The sequence below is a fragment of the Poecile atricapillus genome, chromosome 2 (assembly GCF_030490865.1).
Source record: "Poecile atricapillus isolate bPoeAtr1 chromosome 2, bPoeAtr1.hap1, whole genome shotgun sequence".
Classification (NCBI taxonomy): domain Eukaryota; kingdom Metazoa; phylum Chordata; class Aves; order Passeriformes; family Paridae; genus Poecile; species Poecile atricapillus.
Genome location: NC_081250.1, coordinates 75,321,039 through 75,345,748, shown reverse-complemented (window position 1 = coordinate 75,345,748; position 24,710 = coordinate 75,321,039). Strand labels below are relative to the sequence as shown.

Sequence of the window (24,710 nt, the reverse complement as noted above, 5' to 3'; positions counted from 1 at the left end):
TTAAGAATCAAGCTCTGCAATGAATATTTCTTCTCAGTTTTTACGAGCTTCAAGACTATACCTATAAAACAGAGAAATGACATTACACGCTGCTTTTATGCACAATACTGAGGGCATGAATCATAAAAGAGAGCCGCTGCAAAATGCAATAAGCCCAGATGCTGTTTTTTTTTCTCTTTGGTGTTATTTAGAGGCCCAACAAAGGGATCCATACAAGTGAGCTTATTAGTGAAAAGGTGCTGTAAGAAATACCAATGAGAAAAGCTGTATCCTAGATATCTCCTTTCTCAGAAATTATATATTGGGGATAACAATTTTGAACTCTTCTTTGTGATAACAGTTTGAAGCAACCTTATTGTGACAAAATGAAGAAGCAGATAATGTTGCCCCCCTGACTGTTCAGTGGATACATGAGCTACAGATTATTTTAAGTCATTCTCCTGTTATATGTTGGTTGAATGCTTATTTCCTAAGTGAATGCTCTCTCAAGAGCATCACTCTCCAGAAAAAAAAAGGGAGGAAGCTGATCTGTTTTATGTAAGTTCATCAAATATTCATCAGGCCAAAAAAATGGGAGATAGAAGAAAAACTACAAAGACTCTGGTGGTTAAAGCATAAGGTGGGGATATTAAAAAAAAGAAAAATATTAAAGCTGCAGCTGTGGCATCTTATGCGAGTTTTCTACCTCCCTCACTTCAAAATGAAAAACATGTAACCTCTCCTCCAGCCACATTTTGCATGGGATGTAACTGAACTCTGAAAATGTCACTGACTGGCTTCCAAAAGAGAATTAGGTATATCTACTTTATGATTTCTGACAGTGCTTAGGCATTAATTGGCTTCTAGCTGCTCAGCAGTGTAAAGTTCAGATGCTTCTATGTGCAAGCAGATTGGGGACAGACTTAGATGACATTTTAGGTACCCATGGAAAAAAAATCATGGAATCTTACTTTTTTTACAGTTTCAGGCAGGTGCTAAGATATTTCATGTGGAATCAGACAAATAAATGTATGTGGGTGTCTAACCCTCCATGGCATGCCCTCTCTTACTGTAGTAGTGCTCAATTTGATTTGTGTCTGATCTGATTGGGCACCAGAGACATCAGTCCAAGTACCTGTCCAAATTTCAAGGACATGTTGACTCATATTTATAATGTAGGTCAGCAAAAGTTAGGTGTCTATATAGGTGTATTCTCAGAATAGCATGAGGAGCTTAGTGGTACAGCTCAACCTATTAAAAGATTTTTGGGAGCCTAAAGACTGACTAGGGTTTTCAAAATCATTTGCCCTACACTTAGTCATATCAAGGAAAGAAAAATACCCACAAGATGCTTGTAAAACTCTCAGTGCCAAGTTACTTTTAAAAATCTGTCCTGAGAATGTGCTGATGAAAAGCTTCCATGAGCAAGATGCTACTAAAGAGTCTAAAATCTCTTACTGTTGGTAAGAGCAGTACTGACATGATACACACTGTGTCCACAAGTAAGTCAATACTCAAATCATAGAATAGATTTGCAGTGTCGGAGGTGCAGCCTCATGTAGTATTTAATATAGGCAGTCCGGGCAACAGCAGCACTGGAAATGAACCATCTGGACATTCCTGCAAGGTAGCTGGTGAGTTAGTGCCCCAAAGTCTCTTACACTATTGCACTCTTGCACTCTTGCTGCCATAAAACCTGTCCTGTCATCACTGTTACTGTCCCCTTGTGCTAACCAAAGTAAATCGATCAAGGCTAAAATATGAAGCATCCAGATTGCAGTATAGGTAATACTGAACTGCCACAACTTCATCTCTACAGTAAATCAGTAGGATGTGCTGGTGCAGTTCTTATCCCTTATCTTTCCTTTAAATCAGCTGTTCAAAGATCTCTTATTGCTGTGCAGTGGCCCAAAGAGAGGATTCCTTCTTTACAGCTTGCCAGTTCAATTACTAGCTTCATATGGATTTTGGAATTTAAGGAGCTGATGCCTTGCTACGGTCTTTTGATTCAGGCAGACAGTCTGACATCTTGGCACTTCTCAGGTCATTTATGTAAGATTTTCTTCAGAAAGAAAAGCTAGAATTTGCTTTTGCTTATTTCTTAAGAAGAAAAGCTGATGTAGGAACTGATTATCCAACATTTTATGATGCAACAATTCCTAGTACAGCAGTGTCTGAATCTGGGTTGTGTGAAATAAAAACAGTTATTTACATTTGTTCACTCACTGCCTCTACCTCCACAAATGTTGAGTCTTCCTCCACCCCCACTTATTCCCTTGCCATTATTGCAAACAAAATTATCAAAACCAGTGCTTTAATACATCATAGTAAATCTATTTTTGCTACTCAACCAGGGAAAGATTCCCCCCCCCCCCATATTAGCAACTGGATGATCTTTGGAAGACACACAGGATCATCCACTGTTTGAACAACAAGGTGCTATGCCTCACTGAATTATGCTCAGTGATTAATATTGATTTAGGACTTAAAACCTGTGAACAGAGGATTCATTCAGAATCACATGAAAGAATCCCAGGACTATCAAGCATCTGTTGAAAACTGTCTGAAAGGGTTCGGTTTGTGTTCAGGCATAAGGTAATATGGAGTGAAAGTATCAAGAAAAAGTGGATGAATTTGGAGCTACTGAAACAGAGAAGTAGCAAGTAAAGTTGATAATTTGAGCATCTGTGTCTGTATCATCTCTTGCAAGACCATAAATTGTAGGCTTGAGCACCTGAAGCTGCCCTTCAGGCATCTTTCTCATCTGAATTCTCTCGAGGCTGTTGAAAATATTGATTACTGCTGTCTTATCACTAAAAGGACAGCAAAAGCAGCAGGGGCTCAGAGGCAAGCAGTAAAAGTGATTGAGACATGAAAAGTTTTCCACATAGAACTTTAAAGATTTAATCTGTTTAATTTAGAAAGGAGACAAAAAGATGTGGCATGATAGGGATGCATTCAGTAGGTAGGACTATACCAAAGCTAAATCATCTCTTCCTATACATCTTTTATCTTCAAGACTAAAAGTCGAAAATGTTAAAAATAGGAAAAGAAAAGGTTTTGTAGAATGACATGAGCAATTTAGGCAAGTAACAGCCACTACACCTAAAAAAATGGGGATTAGAAAAATATTTGACATCTATGTGAACCCAAACAACAACCTTTTTAAAGTGATATAGGAGCAGTAAATTGTGCTTGGATAACACTTAGTCCCAAATAGGTTGTGACATTATAATCTGCCTAAATGTGTGTTTAACCTTCTCCCAGGCTCTAGTTCTGGAAATTTACGGAGACAAGAAGATAGATAGGTTTCTAAGGTGATGTTTCTATAAAATGGAAATGCTAGCTAAATAATTATCTTATGTTTCAGATAAGTTAGGATGCTCCTTTAGATCTGAACAAATGATAAAATTTATGCTTCCTGAAGTAACAGCAATAAACACAGATGGAAGATGAAAGATATTATTGAGGAGATAATATCCAGCTGTAGGCTTCTTGACCAGATTATTACTGGATTGTATGTTGGGCTTCATATTATCCTTTACCATTTAGAATATCTATTCCCAAGGCATCATGCCAACCTCAGTGGGATGACTAGCAGTCAACAAACTATTTCCAGTGAAAATCATCCATTGTTAACAATGTATACCACGATGTGAATGGTTAGCTGAAATTACACCTCTGAAGTACCAGCATCAACATTCTCCATCAATCTTGGTGCAGAATGGTGTGTCAGGTAATCCCTTGGTTGGAGGTCCTCTTGCCAACTCCCTGCTGTTTCCTGATCCCTCAAGACTGCTCCATAGGAATACTGATACTGATACCTTGAGTGCTTATGCATTATTAACACCCTTTAAGCTTTTTATGAAAATAAAAGAACAGTCCTGAAGTTTGTTCACAGAAATAATAGCTGACTCTACCAGTGTCAAACTAAATCAAGACCAAGGCAGTATTAAAAGTGTCAACTTCTCTCCAGTAGCTCTTGAAGTGAAAGCTGAACAGTCTATAAAGATTTTCCTCTTCCTCTGCTGTCATTCTTTACTTTCACACCTGTCTGAAGTCAACCCCCCTTTCTATTTCCAGTCTTTGCCGCTCTAATCCTGAATGATCTCACATTTACTACTGGCTTCTGCACAAAAGGTGCTCAGATGTAACTGGCAAGTCAGGATGTCTAGACAGTGAAATTTTACTTTACTGTGGTATTTCAGATAGTTTTGGATTTTCACTTCATCCTCCTTCATTCCAGAAAACAAAAAATAAAATTGCACTCCAGAAAACAATACTGGCACTGCCAAGATCTAGCAAAGAGAACAGTTTCTTTCATTTCCATTGGTCTTTTTCCTACTTAGTCATGACCTGTTTAGCTTTCAGGCTGCCTAGCTTGTCTGGAAAGCGTGACAACCTGTCTTGTCATCAACTGTATGGAAGAGAAATCCGGGAACAGGCAAACACACCGTGTTCCAAGCTTCGGAGAATACTGACTTGCCTGTGGGTCCAAGCCAGCCAGTGCTTGGCTTCTCAGGGTGATAGAAAGAACACTCCTTTACTAATACAGGAGCCACCTGTTTAATTTTCCAATCACCAGCTAACCTGTGGGATGACTCACTTCGCAGCCATCTGGTTTTTCATAAAGAGTTTTAAGAGAATTACATGTTTGCACCTTTCAGTTGTACAGAAACTTAGCAAAATATCTCTTGTTGAAAGGTTTCAATGAGCTCTATCAGGATCCTTGTTGAGAAAAGGCTGGAGGGATGTCAGATTCCTGTTCCCATAGGACCTGTAAAGGTTCCTTAGTTAGGAAAATCCTAAATTGTACAGGACAGATATTGGACTGGATTGCCCATCTATGCTGCTCCTTATTACAAACAAGGGGAACTGTTAAGTACCTAGGACTCATTAAATCCGGGGTTGGCAGTCAGATATACCTACTTATTGCCTGACATTCCATTTAAAGATACTCTTGTATATGCTGTTCCTCAATCTGCAGATATTTTTAGTCCACTGGTTTATGTAGATTTTCTTTTCCTAAGGTATTATTTTTATCTGAAGTGTCTTTGCTGTAGACTTTAAGCCTTATGGGATTGTCTAAACAGAGGATAATTTGTCCCTAACAGTATGTTTGTGATCAGTGATTTTTCCCTTAGTTCTTGTTAAGTCAGATTCTTGTGAACGCTTTCTTATCACTCCAGGCCTTCCTAGGATTACATCTAATTTGCCACATAGAGTTATTTCTGCACACAGAATTAAAGTCTTTAATCATATTTGGTGTAGTGACTCCCATTTGCTTAGTAATCTTGAGACTATTTTGAATTCTCTTTTGCACTCCTCTAGGGCTATGATGACTTGATTGATTCACATAGTCCATCAGTGACTGATTTCTTAGACTTCTTAGATATCTTAGTACATAATATCAGTCATGTCTGCTTTTATTTTTTTGGTTTACTGCAGAGAAAAACACAAAAATGGGTGACTAGAACACTAGACATGCACTCACTTTCCATGCAAAATATCCACTAAAATACTTTTAAAATTTGGCTTGTTATTATTACCTGCAGTGTTTTTATGAGAAGATGTGTAGGACATGATTACTTGCCATAAATGAAGAGCTGCCTTGTGCCAGTGAAACCTTGCACTTGTTTCTTCTCTGAAAAATTAAAAGTAGAACTGAGCGTATAAAAAAATATGGTTCAGTGGCTGAAAAGCAACTTTAAACAAAAATTATATTCATAGCCATGCAGGCAATAGCTTGAAAAGTAGCTTTTATAAAACATATTTAATGTATACAGTCGCTCAGTGGCTGAGAACAGTAATACTTTTAAAATATGTTTAATGTTTAAAACCACTTGGTGGCCAAAAGAACAGCTCTTACTGCAAAGATATTTAATGTTCAGAGCAATTTTGTTGTAAGAAAAAAGCAACTTCTTTTTAATTTTTTCATTTACAGCTGATCTGTGGCTACTAAAACAACTATCAATACAACATGTTTTATGTTTACAGACATTACATGCCAGTAAAAAAACAATTTCTACATTTTTCAATACTACACTTAAACATGTCAATTTCTTTCCCTCATCAGCTGTGTAATTAACAAAAAAAAATAAAAATGAACATAGTCCAAACAACTCTAATGCAATATATCTTGAACCTAAAGATGTTTATGCAATCAGGACTGGACCAATAATGATAAAGTTTCTCCTTATATATAAAAAGAACTAATATCCAATACCACTAAAACTACCAACAATATTTAGAACATACATTTAGAACAAACTCAATAGCTTAATTTTAATATTGAAGGCATTGCTTGGCAGCCTAGAGGGGGTTAGATTGTATCAAAATACATATATGATAAAATACGTTATTTGATTTATGCTACTGAGCTTCTGTAAAGTCAATGTGTGGATAGAAACACAGTGGTTTTAACTTCTGTGGTGTAGGTTCTTAGCTTTGCCCACATACAGTTAAACGCAATCACATAGAGAATCACAGGATGGCTAAGGCTGGAAGGGACCACAGTGGGGAATTTGGTCCAACCCCCCAGCTCAAGTAGGCTCATCTAGAGCACATGGCACAGAATTGTGTCCAGATGGTTCTCAAGTGAGGGAGACTCCAACTCTCTCTGAGCAATCTATTCCAGTGCTTGATCACCTTGTGTTCAGGTGGAACCTTCTTCTATTTCTTCCTGTTTCCTCTTGCCCTGTTACCTGACCACAGGAAGAAGTGTCGCCTTGACACTGCTTACCGACATTGATCAGGGCCCTTCTCTGTTGTCTCTTCTGAAGGCTGAACAGTCCATGTCCCTCAGCCTTTCCTCATAAGAGGGAAGTCCCATAATCCTCTATGTTACCCTCCACTGGACCTGCTCTGTTGAACTGAGGGGCCCAGAACTGGAGACAGCGCTCCAGCTGTGCCTCCCCAGGAATAGAAACACCTCCCTCAATCTGCAGGCAATGCTCTTCCTAATGCATCCCAGGATCCCATTGGCCTTCTTAGCCACAAGGACACACTGAAGGCTCATGGACAGCTTGGTGTCCACTAGGGCTTCCAGGTCCTTCTCTGCACAGTTGCTTACCAGAAGCCTGTCTTGGTCCATGGGGTTATTATTCTCCAGTTGCAGGACCCTGCACTTGCCTTTGTTAAATTTCAGAAGGTTCTTCTCTGCCGATCTCTCCACCCTGTCAGGGTCCCTTTGAAGGGCTGCACAGCTCTCTGGGGTATCGACCACTCCTCCCAGCTTTGTGCCATCAGTGATCTTGCTGACGAGGCCTCTGCCCCTTCATCCAATTCATTGATGAAGAAGTCAAACAATCCTGGGACCAGTGTTGAACCTTGATGACACCACAAATGACAGGCCTCCAGCCAGGACCTGTGCCACTGATTATCAACCTCTGGGATCTGCCATTCAGCCAGTTCTCAACTCACTTTCCTGTTCACTCATCTAATTCCCATTTCCTGAGTTTGCCTATGAGGATATCATGAGAGACAGTGTCTAAAGCCTTGCTGAAGTCATGGTAGAAAATATCCAGTGTAGTCTCAGATATATGTGAATTATTAATCAAATGATTTAAAATTGTTTCAACACTAATACATTTTGTGACTACAAAAACAGCTAGCAGGAAACAGCTATCCAGTGCCTCCTTTTAACAGTCAAAGCTTTCCAGCTTTGCTGAGAATTTTGCTGCTCATGTTTGTATAGTCCTGTCTGTCACAGCTTTCATTTTATATAGATTCTCCCACTTGACAGCATTTGCCAAATGTCTTTGTTTCACTGACAATATCCAACAGCCAGAGCGTATGAAAGGAAACACAGTATGGCAACAACCATTATCCTTTAACTAATCAAGTCTTGATTTTCTGCACTATTTTCTCCCTCCCTTTTGATCAATTTTTTTTTTTTTGGTGTCACTGCTGTCTCATAATTGATGCTGCCTAGGTTGCCTAGTGATCTATCATAAAGACACACTTTTTTTTCAAAAGCTTTAACTGCCTACTTGTAATATTCTCTCAACATCTCAGTGTTGGGGTTTTTTTAAATTTTATTTTTATCTTGTTTTACATTTGTGCAATGTCCTGTATAAAAGGAAAAATACTTTTTGAGCCCTAACCTGCCTTCCCTTCTGCTCCTTCCTTAGAACTCACTTTCCTGCACAGTGGAAATAAATGTAATTCCAATGATTTATGCAGTAGATGTATTTTTTCAAAATTAAAACGGAAAGAGAATCAGAAAGACAAGAGCTGTAATTTAAAAAAAAAGTAGTTCTTTGTGGGAAACCACTGAACCATCAATTGCTATGAGTTAACTGCCACCTGACATAGCCCCAGAAAACAGTACAGAAAGCAATGATGGAACATGAGTTTTTCTGAAACATGGTCCAAATGACCCAGGGCACCAGGTCTGACCCATGTGATGGACGACATTTGTACACTGCAAAAAAGTACCAAATTAGAGGACGTGTGGATACAATCCTGAAAGGTTGAACTCAGTACAGTTTTGTGAAGGGAACTTGCTCTTCACAAAACCTGTTAAAACTATTGGATGCATCACTGAGTATATAGCACGAGATTACTGGTGTAAATTAGGATGATCTAAATTTCAGAAAAGCTTTCAGCAAGGTTCCTTGGCAAAGATTCTTTTAATAAAAAAAAAAAAAAAAAAAAAAAAGAAGAAGTTCAAGACATAGAAGCTTTTCCTAAAATAATCTATATAAAAAGAAATCTAAAACAGTAGGAATAAATTGCCAGTCTTTATATGGGAGAGGGTTTGCCACTGGTATCTCTCTTGGATCTGAAGTCATAGGTCACCAGTAAAAGAGAATATATGAACATGTGACAGCTTGACAAAATGAAAGCTTTGCTGCAAAGTGCTACCGGGGAATCCTAACATAGCATGAAATTGAGAATATGAAAATTCACATGGAGAAACACAAAGAAGCATGGGGAAAAGTGGCTTATCAGTACTTCCACAGAGGTGGTTTGTAGCTCTGTTGCCCATTAATTCTTGATCTTGGGATCACTGTGGAAAATCCTACAAAGTTTTCATCTGAATGATCAACAGCAGACAAAAAAACAAAAAATAAGGGAAATGATCAATGGAAATAATTCAACAAGGAAAATTGGATAAAAATAAAGCATATTCAAGATGTTTGTATCTGGACTATGGCATCCAACTCTCATAATTTTCTCTAAGGACTTGATAACACCCTTGATAACACCAGAAAAATCATGGAGACCAGGCAGGAGCTGGAGGGGTTGCAGACAGATTATACTGTCAGTTATCTCTCCATGTGCATTCATAATGCCATTTAAGAGTATCTCTGGTCTCAATGGATTCCCAAGGTAATATCTTCTGCAACAATCTGGGTAAGTTCTTGTAAGCCCTTAAAAATATATTACCAACATCTAGGAATCTATATTAAAGGCAGGATCATCCAGCATTTGCTCCAATGCCTTGTAGTCCTTCCTTCCCCAGACTCTGCTCGCTGTGTCAGGCTAAATTCAGGCACACAGTGCTAAGCTGAACCAAACCAGAGTTCAGGTTAGTACCTGCCACTTCACCAGGTTAGTTTTCTACATACTGCAATTCTTACACATGAAACTACATAAATGGATATATTAAACATATGTTCCATTTATGGATGTACATATATGATCATTGTCAATGTTCAAATATATGCCAGTGTTTAAATAAAAGCCAATTAATTATTCACTGCAGAATGAAAACTGCCAGAAAATTTATAAAGACTCTTTCACACTGACGGTACCATGGGAAGAAAATTCATAATATTCTTCAGGTAGCTGCTTTACACAACTGAAGAACACAGTAAAAATAAACTGATATCAACTTTCTATCATTGACCATTTTTATGCACCATGATGACCTGGAGCTTGTACAATCCCCTCTAACCAATAAAGAGTTAATGTAGTGGAAAAGTATGAAATTATATTGCATAGGAAAGAACATATGGCATCTGTATATTATGGAATTGATGGGTTTAATACAGCCCTAGCTGGTCTATGTATAAGCATTGAGGAATAATGCAAAGACCTTAGAACACAATTAGGAGACTGTGACAATAGAGATTATACATTTGCTGTTAAAATCGCATATTCAGTGAAAGAAATGCGTATGAAAGCAAATACATTTCTGTGCACATTTTTATGTATAAATATATAAAAATTTATAATAAGATCTTTCCTTGAATGTGTGCTTAATGCTGCTATGCCCCCATTCTCAGTCATCTGGACTGATAGCTTTAATAAGGGGATAACCTTGATTTAAACTCAGCTATATTTGCATGCTTACGTCAACTATATTGCAACAGAAGCTGGCACAGCTGCCAGAAGCAACAACACAGTTGATTAAACTATACTTAAGGAGAACATATTTTGCTATTACAAACTTAAAAATGGAGATATTAGGGCACCCTTTTCAGTCCTCATAGATAAATCCCCATTTCTGGTTCATTCTACATTTTGGAACTTATATTAAGTCAAGAAAATATTTTCAAATAAAGATATTAATAAAACAAATTCAATATCAGAAGCAACAAACAAACAAACAAACAAACAAAACCGCACAAAACAACCAAAAACAAATGAACAAACAAAAAAAAACCCAACCAAAAAACCAAACTAACCCAATATTAAGAGTCCAGCTCTTAAGCTTTTGTAAGTCTCTTACTAGATGTAATAGAACAGCATAGAAATCTCTGTTCTTAAAATATTAGTTCTGCATTGTAATCTGACTCCATCTGCTGAGTTTTTCTGCAGGCAATTTCAAATCATCGTTTAAAATATAAAATCTTCACCATAAGGCATTCTGCACCTCATTTATCATGTGATCAATACAATGTCAACTTTGGAGGCACTGATATCCTTCCACTACAGTGCAGAAGCTGTGTCCACTATGAAACTATCAGAAACACTGGAAATCACAGATGGGTACAACAGCCTGCGTGTTACAACAGTTGGTAACCCAAGGAGCTTTTCAAGGGAAGATATTTCTTGTTTATGGCTGTGATTGACTTTCCATCACACAAGAACAGATTACAGTGTACATATGGAAAGAGCAAGTCTGCTGTCCATTCAAACTTTGGCATGAAATAGGTTTGCACCCTAGCCTATAGTGGGTAAACAGCCTTCTAACTTTTTTTTTTAGGAGCATACAAAGGAATTTGGCTCCTGGTAAGGGGGGAACTGCTAAGTAAAATAGCAGTCCTAAAACTATCTCTTCAGAAAAAAAAATAAAAAAAATATCCAGTACCACTATCTTTTTAAAATGAGTGGTATTGATTAAAAGGAAAAACAAACCAACACTAGAGTACAGAAACTGAGGAAGAAAATTCAATCTGCTGTCAATGTAAATTGAAAGGGGAAAAGTAAACTTCCACCTACAACGTGCATGGAAAGTAACACAAGTTCTAAGAAAATCTACTGTGAAAAACATGGCTATGACAGGTATATTTCTCTGTGCAGAAAACCAGATCTTGAGAATGCCATGAATTTTAATTTTTTTGTACTTTTCCAGTAAAAAATCACTAAGATTTTACAAAACTGAGAACCATGTACCAATGACAGTTTCTAAAAAGTACCATTACCAATAATATTACCAATAACCTTGGGATGAAGTACCAAATTGGGTAAACCTTTGCAAGCAAATGTCATGAAACAATAAGACTGCAAGTCACTAGTCACAAAAGTTTCTCAGGCTCACAAAAGAGACTAGTAAGGGTGAAAAAAGTAGTATTTCAGTGAATTTCCTACAATTTCCCAATAAATATGTACATGAGTGCAGTTTATAATCAATACTGTTGTAAAACTATAGTAAGTGAAATTTGGAACATTTGGTAATTAAAAAGTGGCAACTAGAAAATGAAAATGTTAAAAAAAAAAAAAAAAAAAAAAAAAAGAGACAGAGAGGAAGAGTTTATCTGGGTTTTTTCCTAAGCCAAGACAACCATATGTTGCACCAGCTGAAAAGTCAAAGTGATTTTCAATGTCAGCCTGAGGCACTGGTAGGTCTAAGCATCTCTATAGGTGCAACTAAATGGTACTGATGATAGAAAGGAGTAGTTTTAGATCCTCTGAGAAATCTGTGCTTGCGTAAGGATGGAAAAACAGATAAGAGAGAACAAGAGAATAGCAAGACCTGCCAGAGAAATCTCCTGGCACACTACAGAGGACAAGGAATTTGTGGATATTTTTGCTGCAAGACAACCTAACATAAAAGTTCTTACCTGCTTTAGTAGCCACTAATTGAAGTTTAGGCTTCCATTTTTTCTGCCTTGGCTTTTTTGATCAATTTTGATCCTTTTTTTTTTTTTTTTTTTTAATAGAGAAACAAAAACCAAAAAAAAAAAATTGACTAAATCTTCTAGATATAGTGAATATGACCCAATAAAGAGAAGACCAAGAAGATCCATTTTTGCCTGAAGTATGCATGACATCTACTTCTGTTGTTCTAAAGGAGAATAAATTGAAAAGCATTTCTTTTAAAATGCTGTATGCATGACACATCATGCTGAGCTGTATCTCATTTAGTCATGAAACTCCTCATCCATGTAAAAGCCACAATGTATGGCACACCTTGAAGTGTATTTCATATGAAGTAAAAGGTCTGTTAGCATTTAATCTTCTGCTGCACGCTATTTAAGAAAATAACAAAGAAAGATAGAGGAGAACAACAGAGTAAGGGAATGAATGCAGGCACTATTTTCTGCTGTACAAACACCATCACTGATTTGATTTTTTTTTTTTTCCCTATCAGGTTTTACAAACAATTTCACAACCATCCATACGTTCACTGCTGAGAAATGTTATCCTGAATTTGCTGCAGACACAGGTGTGAAAAATGTAAGGAATGTCTTTCATCTGTCCATCATAAAACCATAATTAATATTATTATGCATCTCATTAGGGGAAATAAGAGTGCACCTATATTGTGAATCTACAGACAAACCCCTGTGAGTGACTATAGCGAATGCCTCTCTACACTTCTATAAGGTTAACATGATCATGTTTACATGTCTACTCACATCACATTCTATCATATTCTATCACATTCTACTACCCCTTATCACAAAATTGAAAAAAATACCTCCTTAATTCTATGTAGCAGCTTCTGTAGATAGCTACTCCCTGATTGACTCCAAAAATATCAACATCTAAGGTCCGTAGCTGAGGGGGAACAGTATGCCTCTGCCACTTCCAACTCAGAAAATTTCCAAAACTGTTAACTACTGCCAGGAGTATTAAATGGCTCATACTGGCTTGTCAAGTACTGGGAAAAGACAGTTTAGGAGAGAGAAGGGCAATAAGCTGGAACTAGCACTGGGAAGTTAAAGGACTCCCAGCCCAGAACAAATTAATTTCTGGTGCCTGCAGGGAAACCCAAAATGCCATCTGGCAGCAGGACACAAGCACTGTGCTTATGTTGCCAACACACTGCTCAGGACCACTGCAGAATCAGCCATCAGGAAGAGACCAAAAGGCCCCATTTAACCTATTCTCCTGCTCCAAAGCAGGATCGATGCTCTTTATGTCATTTCTGGCAAATATCTATCGTTTTGTGAAAATTCTTCAAGCAAAAACCTATTCTAGTACTTCAGAATCATTACTGCAGTCCACCTTTCTCTGAAGAGAAAATGACTCTGTCCTCTGTACACTAGGTTTTTGAAAACTTACCATGTTCCCAGGCAATCTTCTTCTTTTTATTTTTTTTTTCTTTTAACTTAAGGGCCTGATGTACTAAAGATTTTCCTAGACATTAGGTTTTGGACAACTTGAGCCACTCTTGCAGACTCTCATTCTTGCATTGTTACCAAGGCAAGGGCAACAGTTAGAGCATGCACAGTATGACAGGACTTGAATAGAGAATTGCCCCCTAATGTATAATTAGGAGATTATGCAAGTGTAGGAGCTTAAGAGCCACAAAGACAAAAACCAGGTAAATGGCAAGATGCTTTGCAATAAACAGGTAATCCAATTGTGTACAGCAAACAGCAAATGTAAGCAAAGGAAGAGAGGGGAATGCATCATGTGACAAAATAGGTTTCAGGTTGCAGAGAACCCCCTGGACCTTATACCTTCCTTGAATATCTTTATTTTTAAGTCATTCTGCCCTCAGGAACTTAATATCACAGGCACAGGCATATTGGAGGAGAAAAAGTTTCTAAATAAGCAAGCAAAACTAAAACAAAACTGTAATCTGTGTATATCTAGTCACAGAATACTAGAAACATTTCTAATAGTAAGTTTTAGAAGTTGTTTTTATAATTTCATCCTTCTCTTTCTTTCCTCAGCAAGAAAAATACATTGAGATAATGAAGTAATAAGCAATTCGTTATCAAGCATTTACAGCTTCTTACTCACCTACTGGAGACATTTCTGGGACACTGGCAACATAAGGCCCATCCAGAAACTTTGGCTCATTATCATTAATGTCCTGCACTTTGATGATGAACTCTGATTCAGGCTCTAGTGGTTTCTTGGTGTCAACATCCACAGCCTGAGCTCGGAGTGTGTAGAAAGGTTTTTCTTCTCGATCTAGGCTCCTTATGGCATGAATGTCTCCCGTGGTCTCATCAATGGTAAAAACCGTGCCAGCACCATCTCCTGAAAGGGTATATTTAACAGAGCCGACTCCCTTGTCCAAGTCAGAATGAAGCTTGAGAAGAAAAAAAAAACCACAAAAGGGAGGATAAAAACATTAATGGCTTTTCCTATGCTAGAAAATAACTTTTTTGGGTTATTTTTTGGGGTTATTTTGGGGTGGGTTTTTTTTGTTTTTTGTTTTTTGGTGGTGGTGGTGGTGGTGGGTTTTTTTGTTGTTGGTTTTTTTTTTCTTATAATGTAATAAAAGACTTTGGAGGAACCAATTTCTTAAGTCCTTAGCTGCCTGTAAGTGCATGGAAAAATTGTGGGTAGTACGTTTTGTTAGACTTTTACCCTTATTTAGTACAGTACAGACTTGCTGTAGTTGAGTGACTAAAACTGCAGTGAAACAAGGCTTCACATTTGTTATAAACTGAAATTTAAAACCAAGGATGTAAAATCACCCACAGCCACATCAAACAAATGTGAGATGACATGAGAGAGTGTCAACAGCTTTCACAGGCATTTGGCTTTCAGAGAAGAAAAAGGGAAATATCTAATTATTTCAAGACCAAGAGCTTTATGGCATCTAAAACTCAAAGTCAAACCTGGTTTTACAAAAATGAAAATATACTCCTAATGATTACTGTAAATGCTAAACAGAACTAAAAATACTGCCTTTTACACAAATATTTGATCACTTGCTTTTAGGTTTCCTGAGATAATTACACTGTGAATCTAGGAGTTTCTTGCTCATTTTGAAAGAGCACAGAACTCAGTATTTTCTGCCTTAAATACCATATACACATTTTTCAGGCTATTACTCTGATGAATTTTGTGTTAAAATTTAAAAATAAAAAAAACTTGAATTCAACTTTTTGGATGTTTTTGTTCCTTTAATCAATGTCTATCCTACAATAAATTTGCCTTAAACATTATTTTAAATGCAGGATTTTTTAAAATCCCAATACTATATGATGAACTTCTTTTGCAGATGCCTTTACCTGCTCCATACTCATCCTTTAAATACATCTAGAAGCTTTGAAAAGATACACACTGTTACATAACTGATTCTGAAATAGTTTTTAAAATATTTTTAAATCCACTTTTCCCATCTAATGAGGACTAAAATGATCTTCCATTATGGACACCAGTCAGAATGGAGTTTTCAAGACTGAATTCCCTTAAGCTGAACTAAAAAGTGATTATGGATATAGACTTTATTTACATGATGTACTTCCCAAGGTGAAACACAATAGAGGAAACATGGGACATGAAAGGAGATTATGTAGAAAATGAATTACTGGGAAACTAAATGGTTTTGGTAATGGGGCAAGAAGCTAAGCTATGGAAAAGGAGTAAATGACAATTACTAACATTTATAGCTATTGACTTGAAATTGAAAATAGGTCCTTGTGACTGTGGAAGAGGTCACGGTTTGTGGCACAGAGTGAACATGAACATAGTCACTTCTTTGTCTACTTTTTCATCTCATTCTTCCTCAGTGAATATACTAAATTCTGATCTTTCATCTAGCTGCCACCCACATGAGATTTTAAATTATCTCTCTGGTCCAAATTAAAGCATTTTGCTTTTAAGGTGTTAAATATTTCCTTGCTTGCAAAATGAAAAGATAATGCAGTCTGAGATAATTAATGTCTATTTCTTCCTCATCATTTTAATTTAAGAGGCTCAAAACTTCCTGCTGTTTCATTATACTCTGCTCAGTAAAATCTTGGTATTTCCCTTCCATTATCATTTAAAGGCTTACAGACACACATCAAGAGAAAAAAAGAATCAAAATTACGATGAGAACGCTTGACAGAAAAAATGTTAGTACTTTTTAGAGGGAACTAGATAATTGTTTTGGTAGTGTCCCTACATTAAATAAAATTTATTTGGGCTTCACTGCAAAAACAACCTTCATGCATACTACTGGAAGTAAGAATATCACAGAGAAAAATTATGAAGCAGGAATTTGTAAACAGAGAAGCCTGACAAGATTGCTCCCATCTGCTGTCATTGGATTTGGCACTAAAGCTGAGATGGTTGAGTGTGTTTCTGATTGCCAGCTGTAGGTTTTAAGTTCAACTAGTAACAAATCAGGCTGCATTGTATGTCTTATCTGAGCCCTTGGATTATACAAGAGAGAATCAATTATGGTTGCTTTTCCTAGGTGTAGAAAAAGCAGGAAAAGCCAGGGCTCCCAAGACAAAGGAAAACTGAAATACAAAGACTAGACTAAACATAGGTTTTTTTCCCAAATCTGTTGGAGAAATAAAGCTTTACAACTGGCAGGATTAGCAATTCTACAGTTACAGATATATTCACTGGGCTTCACAAGTATCACTCAGCTAGGACAACTCAGCAAACATTTCACCTATTTAAGCAGAGCTGCAATCCTCTGAATTAGCTGGAATGTGTCACATTGTATTTATTCACCAAATCTGCTGATTTTGACATAAGCTTCCCAGATGACACTGCTGGACAACATGCAAATGCACGCTTATTAGTAACCCACACTGAGCTATGTAATTTGTGGGGCAATTCAACATTACACAGTGTCAAATTACTGCAGGGGAACAGCTGATTGATTAATTTAAAATTAACTAAATTCTCCAACAATAAAGGAATGCAAAATTTAGATTCAGATGCAAGGATGAAGAGCAAGAAGCTAGCATTAGCGGTACTTACACAACACTAGGAAATAATCCTGATTTTCAATGCCTGAAATTTTCCAGAAAGCAGTTTATGCTAAAGAATAAGTGCTTGCTACTGTGTCTTGATTTGTGTGCTACAAGCTGTTTTGCACTGGAAGAAAGGACGTTTATTTTTTTTGTGCTGAAAACCATACATATTTGTGAGAGGCTAGTTTTTCTGACACTGTATCCACCGCAACTTTGGGTCTGTATCCCATTTCTCCTTCTTGCTCGCACTTATTTTCTAATTCTTGGTCTTCCACTATTTCAGCAAAATTAAAGGGCAAGAGAAAAAGTGCCCAGATATTACCTACTTCCCTCCCCACAATGTAATTATATTCCAGAATCACCTGAATTAACTGCAACAAGGTTGTATAAATGATTGTATTCACACAGGTTGTCTTAATTTTATGTTTTCCCTATAAATCCTGAGTATTAAAAATGCAGCTAGGCTTGGAAATGTGAGGGGTTCATTTCTACCTTTGCTGAAATCTGCACTTTTATTCTCCTGTGTAAATAATACAGTTTAGTGTCAGATTTCTGGGCAAATCTTCCCCAAGTGTAAACTAATAATTTCTTGCAGCAAAGCTCTGTTAGTGCAGAAAATCATGAATATTTTTCTGTGATGGCAGAAAACAACCTATTCCATAATTCTTGCTAATGTGTAGAAACAATAACACATATGGCAAAGGAAATGACTGATTAAAAAAAACAAAGTATGAATAATAATACAGAGACTATTGTAAGATACATTGCATAAATCTATGCAGAAATTGTGGCAGTGTTTGTGAATCATATCCAGTACCAGATGCCAGACTGAGTCAGTCTACAAGTCCATGTGATCTAGCAATCTGCTTCAGCCTATAACAAGCTGAATGCTAGTTTGCTTCAGAGAGGATGAAAAGTTGATAACAACTCACTACTAGCACATCTGGGAGAAATTATTTATTCAGTTCTTCTGACAGTTTCTAACACGATGTAAGATTGTTTGTACTTTAGCAATAAATTAAGATCTTACTGCTTCAGTAACTCAGTGTTATCAGCTCTGTGTCACTTTCAAGCATTCATACACCTGCGCAAATAATTTCAAACTACATGAAAGACAAGGAATTGCATTAGGTAATGTGCTTCAAGAATGGTTCTATACTCCTAGGTAAATTGAGCATTGCAGGAGCATGGACCAGATGTATTTGTTCCTCTGTAGCCTATGGTGCTGGTTTTCTCTTCAGTACCTTACTCATCTGATCCTCAACTGTTCACCTTCTCTTTCCCTAAATACTTCAATGACTTCTATTAATACAATCATTTTAAAAGTCAAATATGTGAATTCACATACATAGGCAAAGGAATTGGAAGGAAAAGAAGCTTAAAAATTGCAAGATAGTCTACTTTTAAATGAAGCAACCTCTATACCCCCACAAATCATGAAAGAACAAGGTCTATGACATCTGCCAGGATTGCTGTGATCTTAATTTCACAGCAATACAGACACAGAAAAGTTGTTGTTCGAGTTGACAACTTCCCTTTCCACATTTCCCATGCTCATAAAATTAAAAAAAAAAGGTAGAGAATGAGTAAAAAAGGTTTAAGTATCAAGGAATGCTTTAAATCCCTAAATTGATATATTTACCCCATGATACACTCTGAGATTCTAGGTCTTATTCCACTGCCAATTTCACAGGCTGAAAAAAAAAAAAGAAATCATAATAAAAAAATAATAAAATCACTGTTCAATTTACTTGTTACTAGTAAATCAACTTGCAGTTGCAGATTTATTGCAGTGCATACCTGGACTGAACAAAATGGTAAATGTTTCAGGCTATTCAACCATTCCTTGCTATCACAACAGTGTTAGGTACACATCTCACATCTGTATCTTTATGTCATTTTTCTTTATGCAATATATTTTAGGACTTTGCTCCATTATTTTCTCTTCTTTCATCTACTGCCAGGTATCACCATTCTTTCTGTAGCCACCAGCCCCTGTACTTTCTTGGGTAAGATGTGCAGTGAAAACTATTTGAGAAACCAGAACATCCATTCAACTCCAATATTACCTACAACTGAAAATACAGAATGATGCCCTGAACTGAAAAGAAGGCCATTTTTGTACAGTTAGCTTACACTCAAGCAGACCCATTTTGGCAGATCTCTACTGCAAAAGTGTCTTGGTACAAGGATACCTACTATGAGAAAAGAGGGTGTAAATGAGCCTGGAGACTTTCTACTTGGAAGGCTGCCCTTTTAAAATATAATTATTCTACACATATTTTCTCTTGGCAAGCACTCTATGGTCGACACAGATTGCATAGTTTCTTTTAAAAACTGATAATTAGAATCTAATGTACTGCTTTCACACAAATGCATTTATTTCTTCCCTCTAAAAATACATAAACCTTGAAAATTTTCCTAAAATTCAAGGGGGTGTAGGGGTGCCAGAGACTTTAATTCAAGACATGAAGAAATTAAAAAAAACCAACCAGTGTAATTGTTGCTAATCAAATCAAATAAAATAGTTTTTATTTCTTTCCTTCTCTGCCACACAAAACACCACTGTGGAGGACATTTAGGGATGAGGTAAAATCTGCTCACAACACAGACAGTGCAAATGTTTCCTGATCCTAAAAGTTTGGATTACCTAGGGCATCTTCTAAAAAATAAGTTAACATGCATTAGTCAAGATGCAAGAGTGGAGCTTAAAGCTTGTGTTGAGAGGAGTTAAGACACTACCACAAATGGGTCAGATGAGTGACAGTAAGTATATGGAAACTAGGAGCAACTAAAATCACAGAATCAGAGAATCCTTTAGGTTATAAAAGACCTTTAAGACAGACGAGTCTAACTGCAAAATCATGAGGTAAAAGACAGGTGAACAAAGGGAGAAAATAATGATTTTTTTTTAAAGGTCAACTGGAAAAGAAGAATTTAAAAGCTGAAAATTATTTCTAATAGGAAGAGGTGTATTTTTACTAGCTTTGTACAGGGCTTTTATAAGACGCTCCCATCTGTGAGGAGGTTTTCTTAGTACTATGAGAATTTGAAACAATAATTAAAAATGTCAATTAAAGAATTTGTATTTGTGTGTGTATATATATATATATACAAAAATGTTAAAAATATTATTTGAATTAGTAAGCTGTATGTATCTTATCATCATAATTCATTTTCTTTGTGATGTAGTTCTATGTCTTCTCTTTTTATGTTTAGTAAAATATCTGCTTCCAAAAACTGACAGTCTTCTGACTAGATTTTGTAAAAATAGACAACTGGAATACAATCTTATTTAAAAGTAACTAAGTCAAAAAGAATTTATACTCTTTCTTTAGTGATTCTTTTTTCACAAATAAAGCTGAGCTTTATTTAAATTAATACACTTATTATCAAATTAAATAAAACATTATCTCCTTCTGTCATGGGGATTTAGTTTAAGCACACTAAGTCAGAACAGACTTATCCAATAATGAGTTTGGTTGCCAGGTATTAAGATGATGTCAAATGAGTCACTAGAAAGATATAAAAACAGTACCTGACTGACTGTTCAGTTCCGATGAATCTTCATCTCTACCAACATCATGCAGTTGAGGGGTTAGGGATTGCTCTTTTTCTAATTCTTCTCTTCTGAATATTTTTGTTGCATTATGTGGAGTTCAATAGCAACACTTATAAAATCACAGTGAAAAACTCCCAACATTCCTTTTATGGAGTGCCATATAAGTAAAAAAAATATTGGCCAATGAAAAATGTTGTGCACTAGTAGAGCATTGAAAGAATAAAAAATTCACAATAATGTCTTAATATCATTTAATTATACAAGTAATTATTTATATTTTACAAGTTGCATAGATTTCTGATGATTATTTCTGTATCACCAATTCAGCTGGAGCTGATGCATATAGAAACACAGTGTTCTGGTCTACCCTCTTCAACTTGAATGCAAGAATCAACATTAAAATAATTTTTAAAATTAAATTATTCTAATTTATGTCATATAACTCCATGTTATAATGTGCTCTGTGCACATATGTTGATAGGTTTCAGTTCACAGTTATGTTGAATGGCATTTGAGAGAAATGTTCTGCAGAATGATGACAGCTGATGAGAACTTCAATCTGTTCAGGTGTCTGGGTATAACCATTGTGAAATAACAATATAATCACGGTTTCCAATAACAAATTCCATTATTGGCCATTAGACAGCAACAGGAGTGAAAATTTGAGTAAATTTATCAACATCAAATTTCTTCTTTATCCAGTGCAATTTTATATATTCTTCCAAAGGATTATGAGCTAAAATGAAGTGTGCAGCTGCTGATGACAGCTCAGTGGAAAAGGATTCTACCATACTATTAAATTTTTATAATTTTAGAATTTTTCAAAGTATTTAACGGGAACCATTGAATGTGAAACCCCCACAATCCAAAACCCTTAATGCAACAGATGGGAAAAGTGAAGTTGTGCCATGTGTCCTCATACATAGATGTGGTCTTTTCTCCACTGTGCACCCAAAATCTGTGGTAAATAATCCTCTGGGTTGAGGGAGCCTGTGGAAGACATCATTTGTTTCTAATGAAAGCATTTGAGCTGGCACAAGGAGCCCTGGTTGGATCTACACCTGTGAAAGCACCGATACTCCCTCTCTACCTGTGCTTGGCTGTATTCCCTGTGGTTAAGTCAGAGGATGATGTTGATGTCCAAAACTCAGAAATAATGGAAGAGAATTTGCCACAAACAGGTCTCTGGGGGAAAAAAATAAAAATCATCCCAGCTTTAAGCAGGAGATATTTTTATTCCTCTTCAAGACAATACTTATTCACTGATTCCGAAAACTAAATGAAGAAAAGACAGCATTACAGTCAAATTCTAACTCTTGCTATTTAATTGTGCAAGATCAGCAAAACATTCAATGACATTGCTGTAATCAATTAAAACTGTAAGTATGATCTTTTGAGGTAGAGTATGTGATTGCAGTATTTCCTTTTTGAATGAGGAATCACTATAAGAATATCAAACAAAGCTGCATCTCTCTAGATAATACATACTGACAGTAATACATTATTTTGCATTGTGTTCCCTGCTGTATCTTTTCTACAACATATATAAAGTATCAGTGCATGAAAATATAAATTATGCTGTATGAATAAATATAATAAAAATAGACACTAGAAACTTAGGAAGTCTTTATGTGATTTTTTTTTTTTACATCTAAACCAACATTTCTAAGGTTAAAGGAGAGTTTACAATTTCTAATGAATATCTATTTATATTTATGAAGATAGTCTCTGAAGATCACCTGATAACCACTGTTCAGAAAGCTGAGAACAAGCAGGAGCTTTATACTGCAAAGTGTCACTGAAATGAATCTGTTGGCAAGGTTAGAAATTTTTAGTCTAGAATGAGGTGTTTATGCTTGTGAAATGGCAAAATCTGTTTTCCTTCTAGGGTGCATGAATGTGATCCATTTTCTGTAGAATTATAGTCTATAGATCTCTTAAGCTACCAGGTAGAAAATCCTTTTTAGTTACTTGGACTTTTCTACAAGAAAATACCATTATCATCAGATAATGATGATAATGATTGCACGACACATGCAATCCTCATCTCATCAGAGGACACATGCAATCCTCATCCCACCTAATAATTGTGACATTATGGACTTGTCTTTTGTTTGAGATAGAATTTATCATGGAAGCTATAGCTACAGCCAGTCAGTTGCATGCCTTTTTTTCTCTCACAAGAGTTCCCCTACCAATGCTAGTAGGAATACCTACTTTGTGAGAGGAAAGAAAGTGTGGGCTGTGCCATTAAGTTTCTGAAATGACAGACTAAAAGACAGATGCCTGTTGACAACTGCCACACTGCTGAAAGAGATCTTGACTCTGAGCAGCTTCCCACTCCTTTTCTTGGTGGTATTCACTTCTCCACCCTAAACATCTGGAGCTAATTGAATTCTCCTGAAATTCTTTATCTCAGGCTGTCCCATCTAGCTAGAGGAATTGAATAGCTGGCTTTTAGTAAGCCAGGCTCTTTTCAAATTAATTATGGAAAACTCACATTTCCTGCTAGAGTTGCTCTTCTGAAGAGGGAACAACCTGTATGTATGAGGGACAGTAGCTGTGAGGCAGCATACATTTCCACACCACAGCTGCAACTAGGAGAAGAATAAGTAGATGGAGAGTTATGCAATCATAAATGTCTAAAGGCACAGTAGTCACAAAGTAATATCCTACTGTTCATCAGTCCCTGACGCAGAAAACCCTAGTTAGGGGTTAGCTGACCTCCACATTCACATAAATGGTGCAAAGTATTTTGAACAGCTGAATCAGCTGTGCAAAATATCCAGAGACAGCTTCTCTGTAAAGCCAAGGGCTCAGTATCCTTCCTAGAAGAGTACCCTAACTAGGTTCCCTAAACTAGGTTTACTCTGCTTTAGGAAGTCACAACTTCATGACACACAGAGGTGTGAAAGGACACATTATTACATAGAATCCCATTGCCTTACCCACTAGTCTAAATAAGCTGAAATTTTTCTGTCAAAGATAATAACAGAAATAATAATATCAACTATACTGATAAATACACCTTTAAGTACTTCAAATAGGCACTCAGTCATAAGCAAAAAGTGACTGGTTCTTGTAGTTAGAATGGAAAAAGAAAGACTAGAACTTTAGCAAACACATCCCTAGGAATGTGTACTGAATGAATATCAGTTTAAATCCATTGCATTTGGAAAGCTAAAAGACTATAAACTGATTATAAAAGCTTATGCTTAATTTTATACTGATTGGAACTTTATTTAGCAAATACATCTTCTGCTATTTTCTGATTTATATCAGTGCGCTCTTCAATTCCAGCTTGAACTTGGAAGGGTTTAGAGTAAAGGCCTTACTAAATTCTGCTGGTGCTGATGAAGCTTTCTTCATTTTTATCCTTCCCTTAATTAATTTTTCTTTGGGTTTTTTTTTTTCAAGTATTTTTCTTTATTGACTGCCTAGTAAATGAATGTTAAAAACTCCCTCATGTATTTAAGTTTAATGTTAAGTTAAATAAAAAACTTATTCCATACACTTGCTCTAAAGCTCTGTCAATTAAGGTGTCTCTTTTTGTTTGATAATGATATGCTAGAACAGGTAGGGAATGACAGAGTAGAAAGATTGTACCTCAGCCTGTCTATCATTGTGACAAGTCATACTATCATAAACTGTTTGACCAGTTCTCTTATCTAAACAGGAAAAAAAAAATCTTAGTTCTGTCACAGAGTTGAAAAATACAAATTTTAACACATATATTAGAGGGATAATTTTAAGGCGTTTATAGGCACAGAATTTTATGAGTGAAATATAATATCACCTGAATTTTTAATCTCTTTGTCTTAAGTAAGCCCCAAAAAAATCAGACCAACATTCACACAACAAGACACAAAAAATCCAAATTGCAAAATAAT

At 36.3% G+C, this 24,710-nt stretch overlaps 1 protein-coding gene across 2 annotated transcripts in view; it reads right to left on the bottom strand.

Annotated features, from left to right (window-relative positions):
* CDH12 (cadherin 12) overlaps positions 1–24,710 on the bottom strand; it is a 156,373-nt gene that overhangs the window by 109,187 nt on the left and 22,476 nt on the right. For both annotated transcript variants that reach the window (XM_058831735.1, XM_058831736.1), the window contains exon 2: positions 14,350–14,644. In XM_058831735.1, coding sequence (XP_058687718.1) covers positions 14,350–14,644 — 295 coding nt within the window. The remainder of the gene's footprint in view (positions 1–14,349; positions 14,645–24,710) is intronic.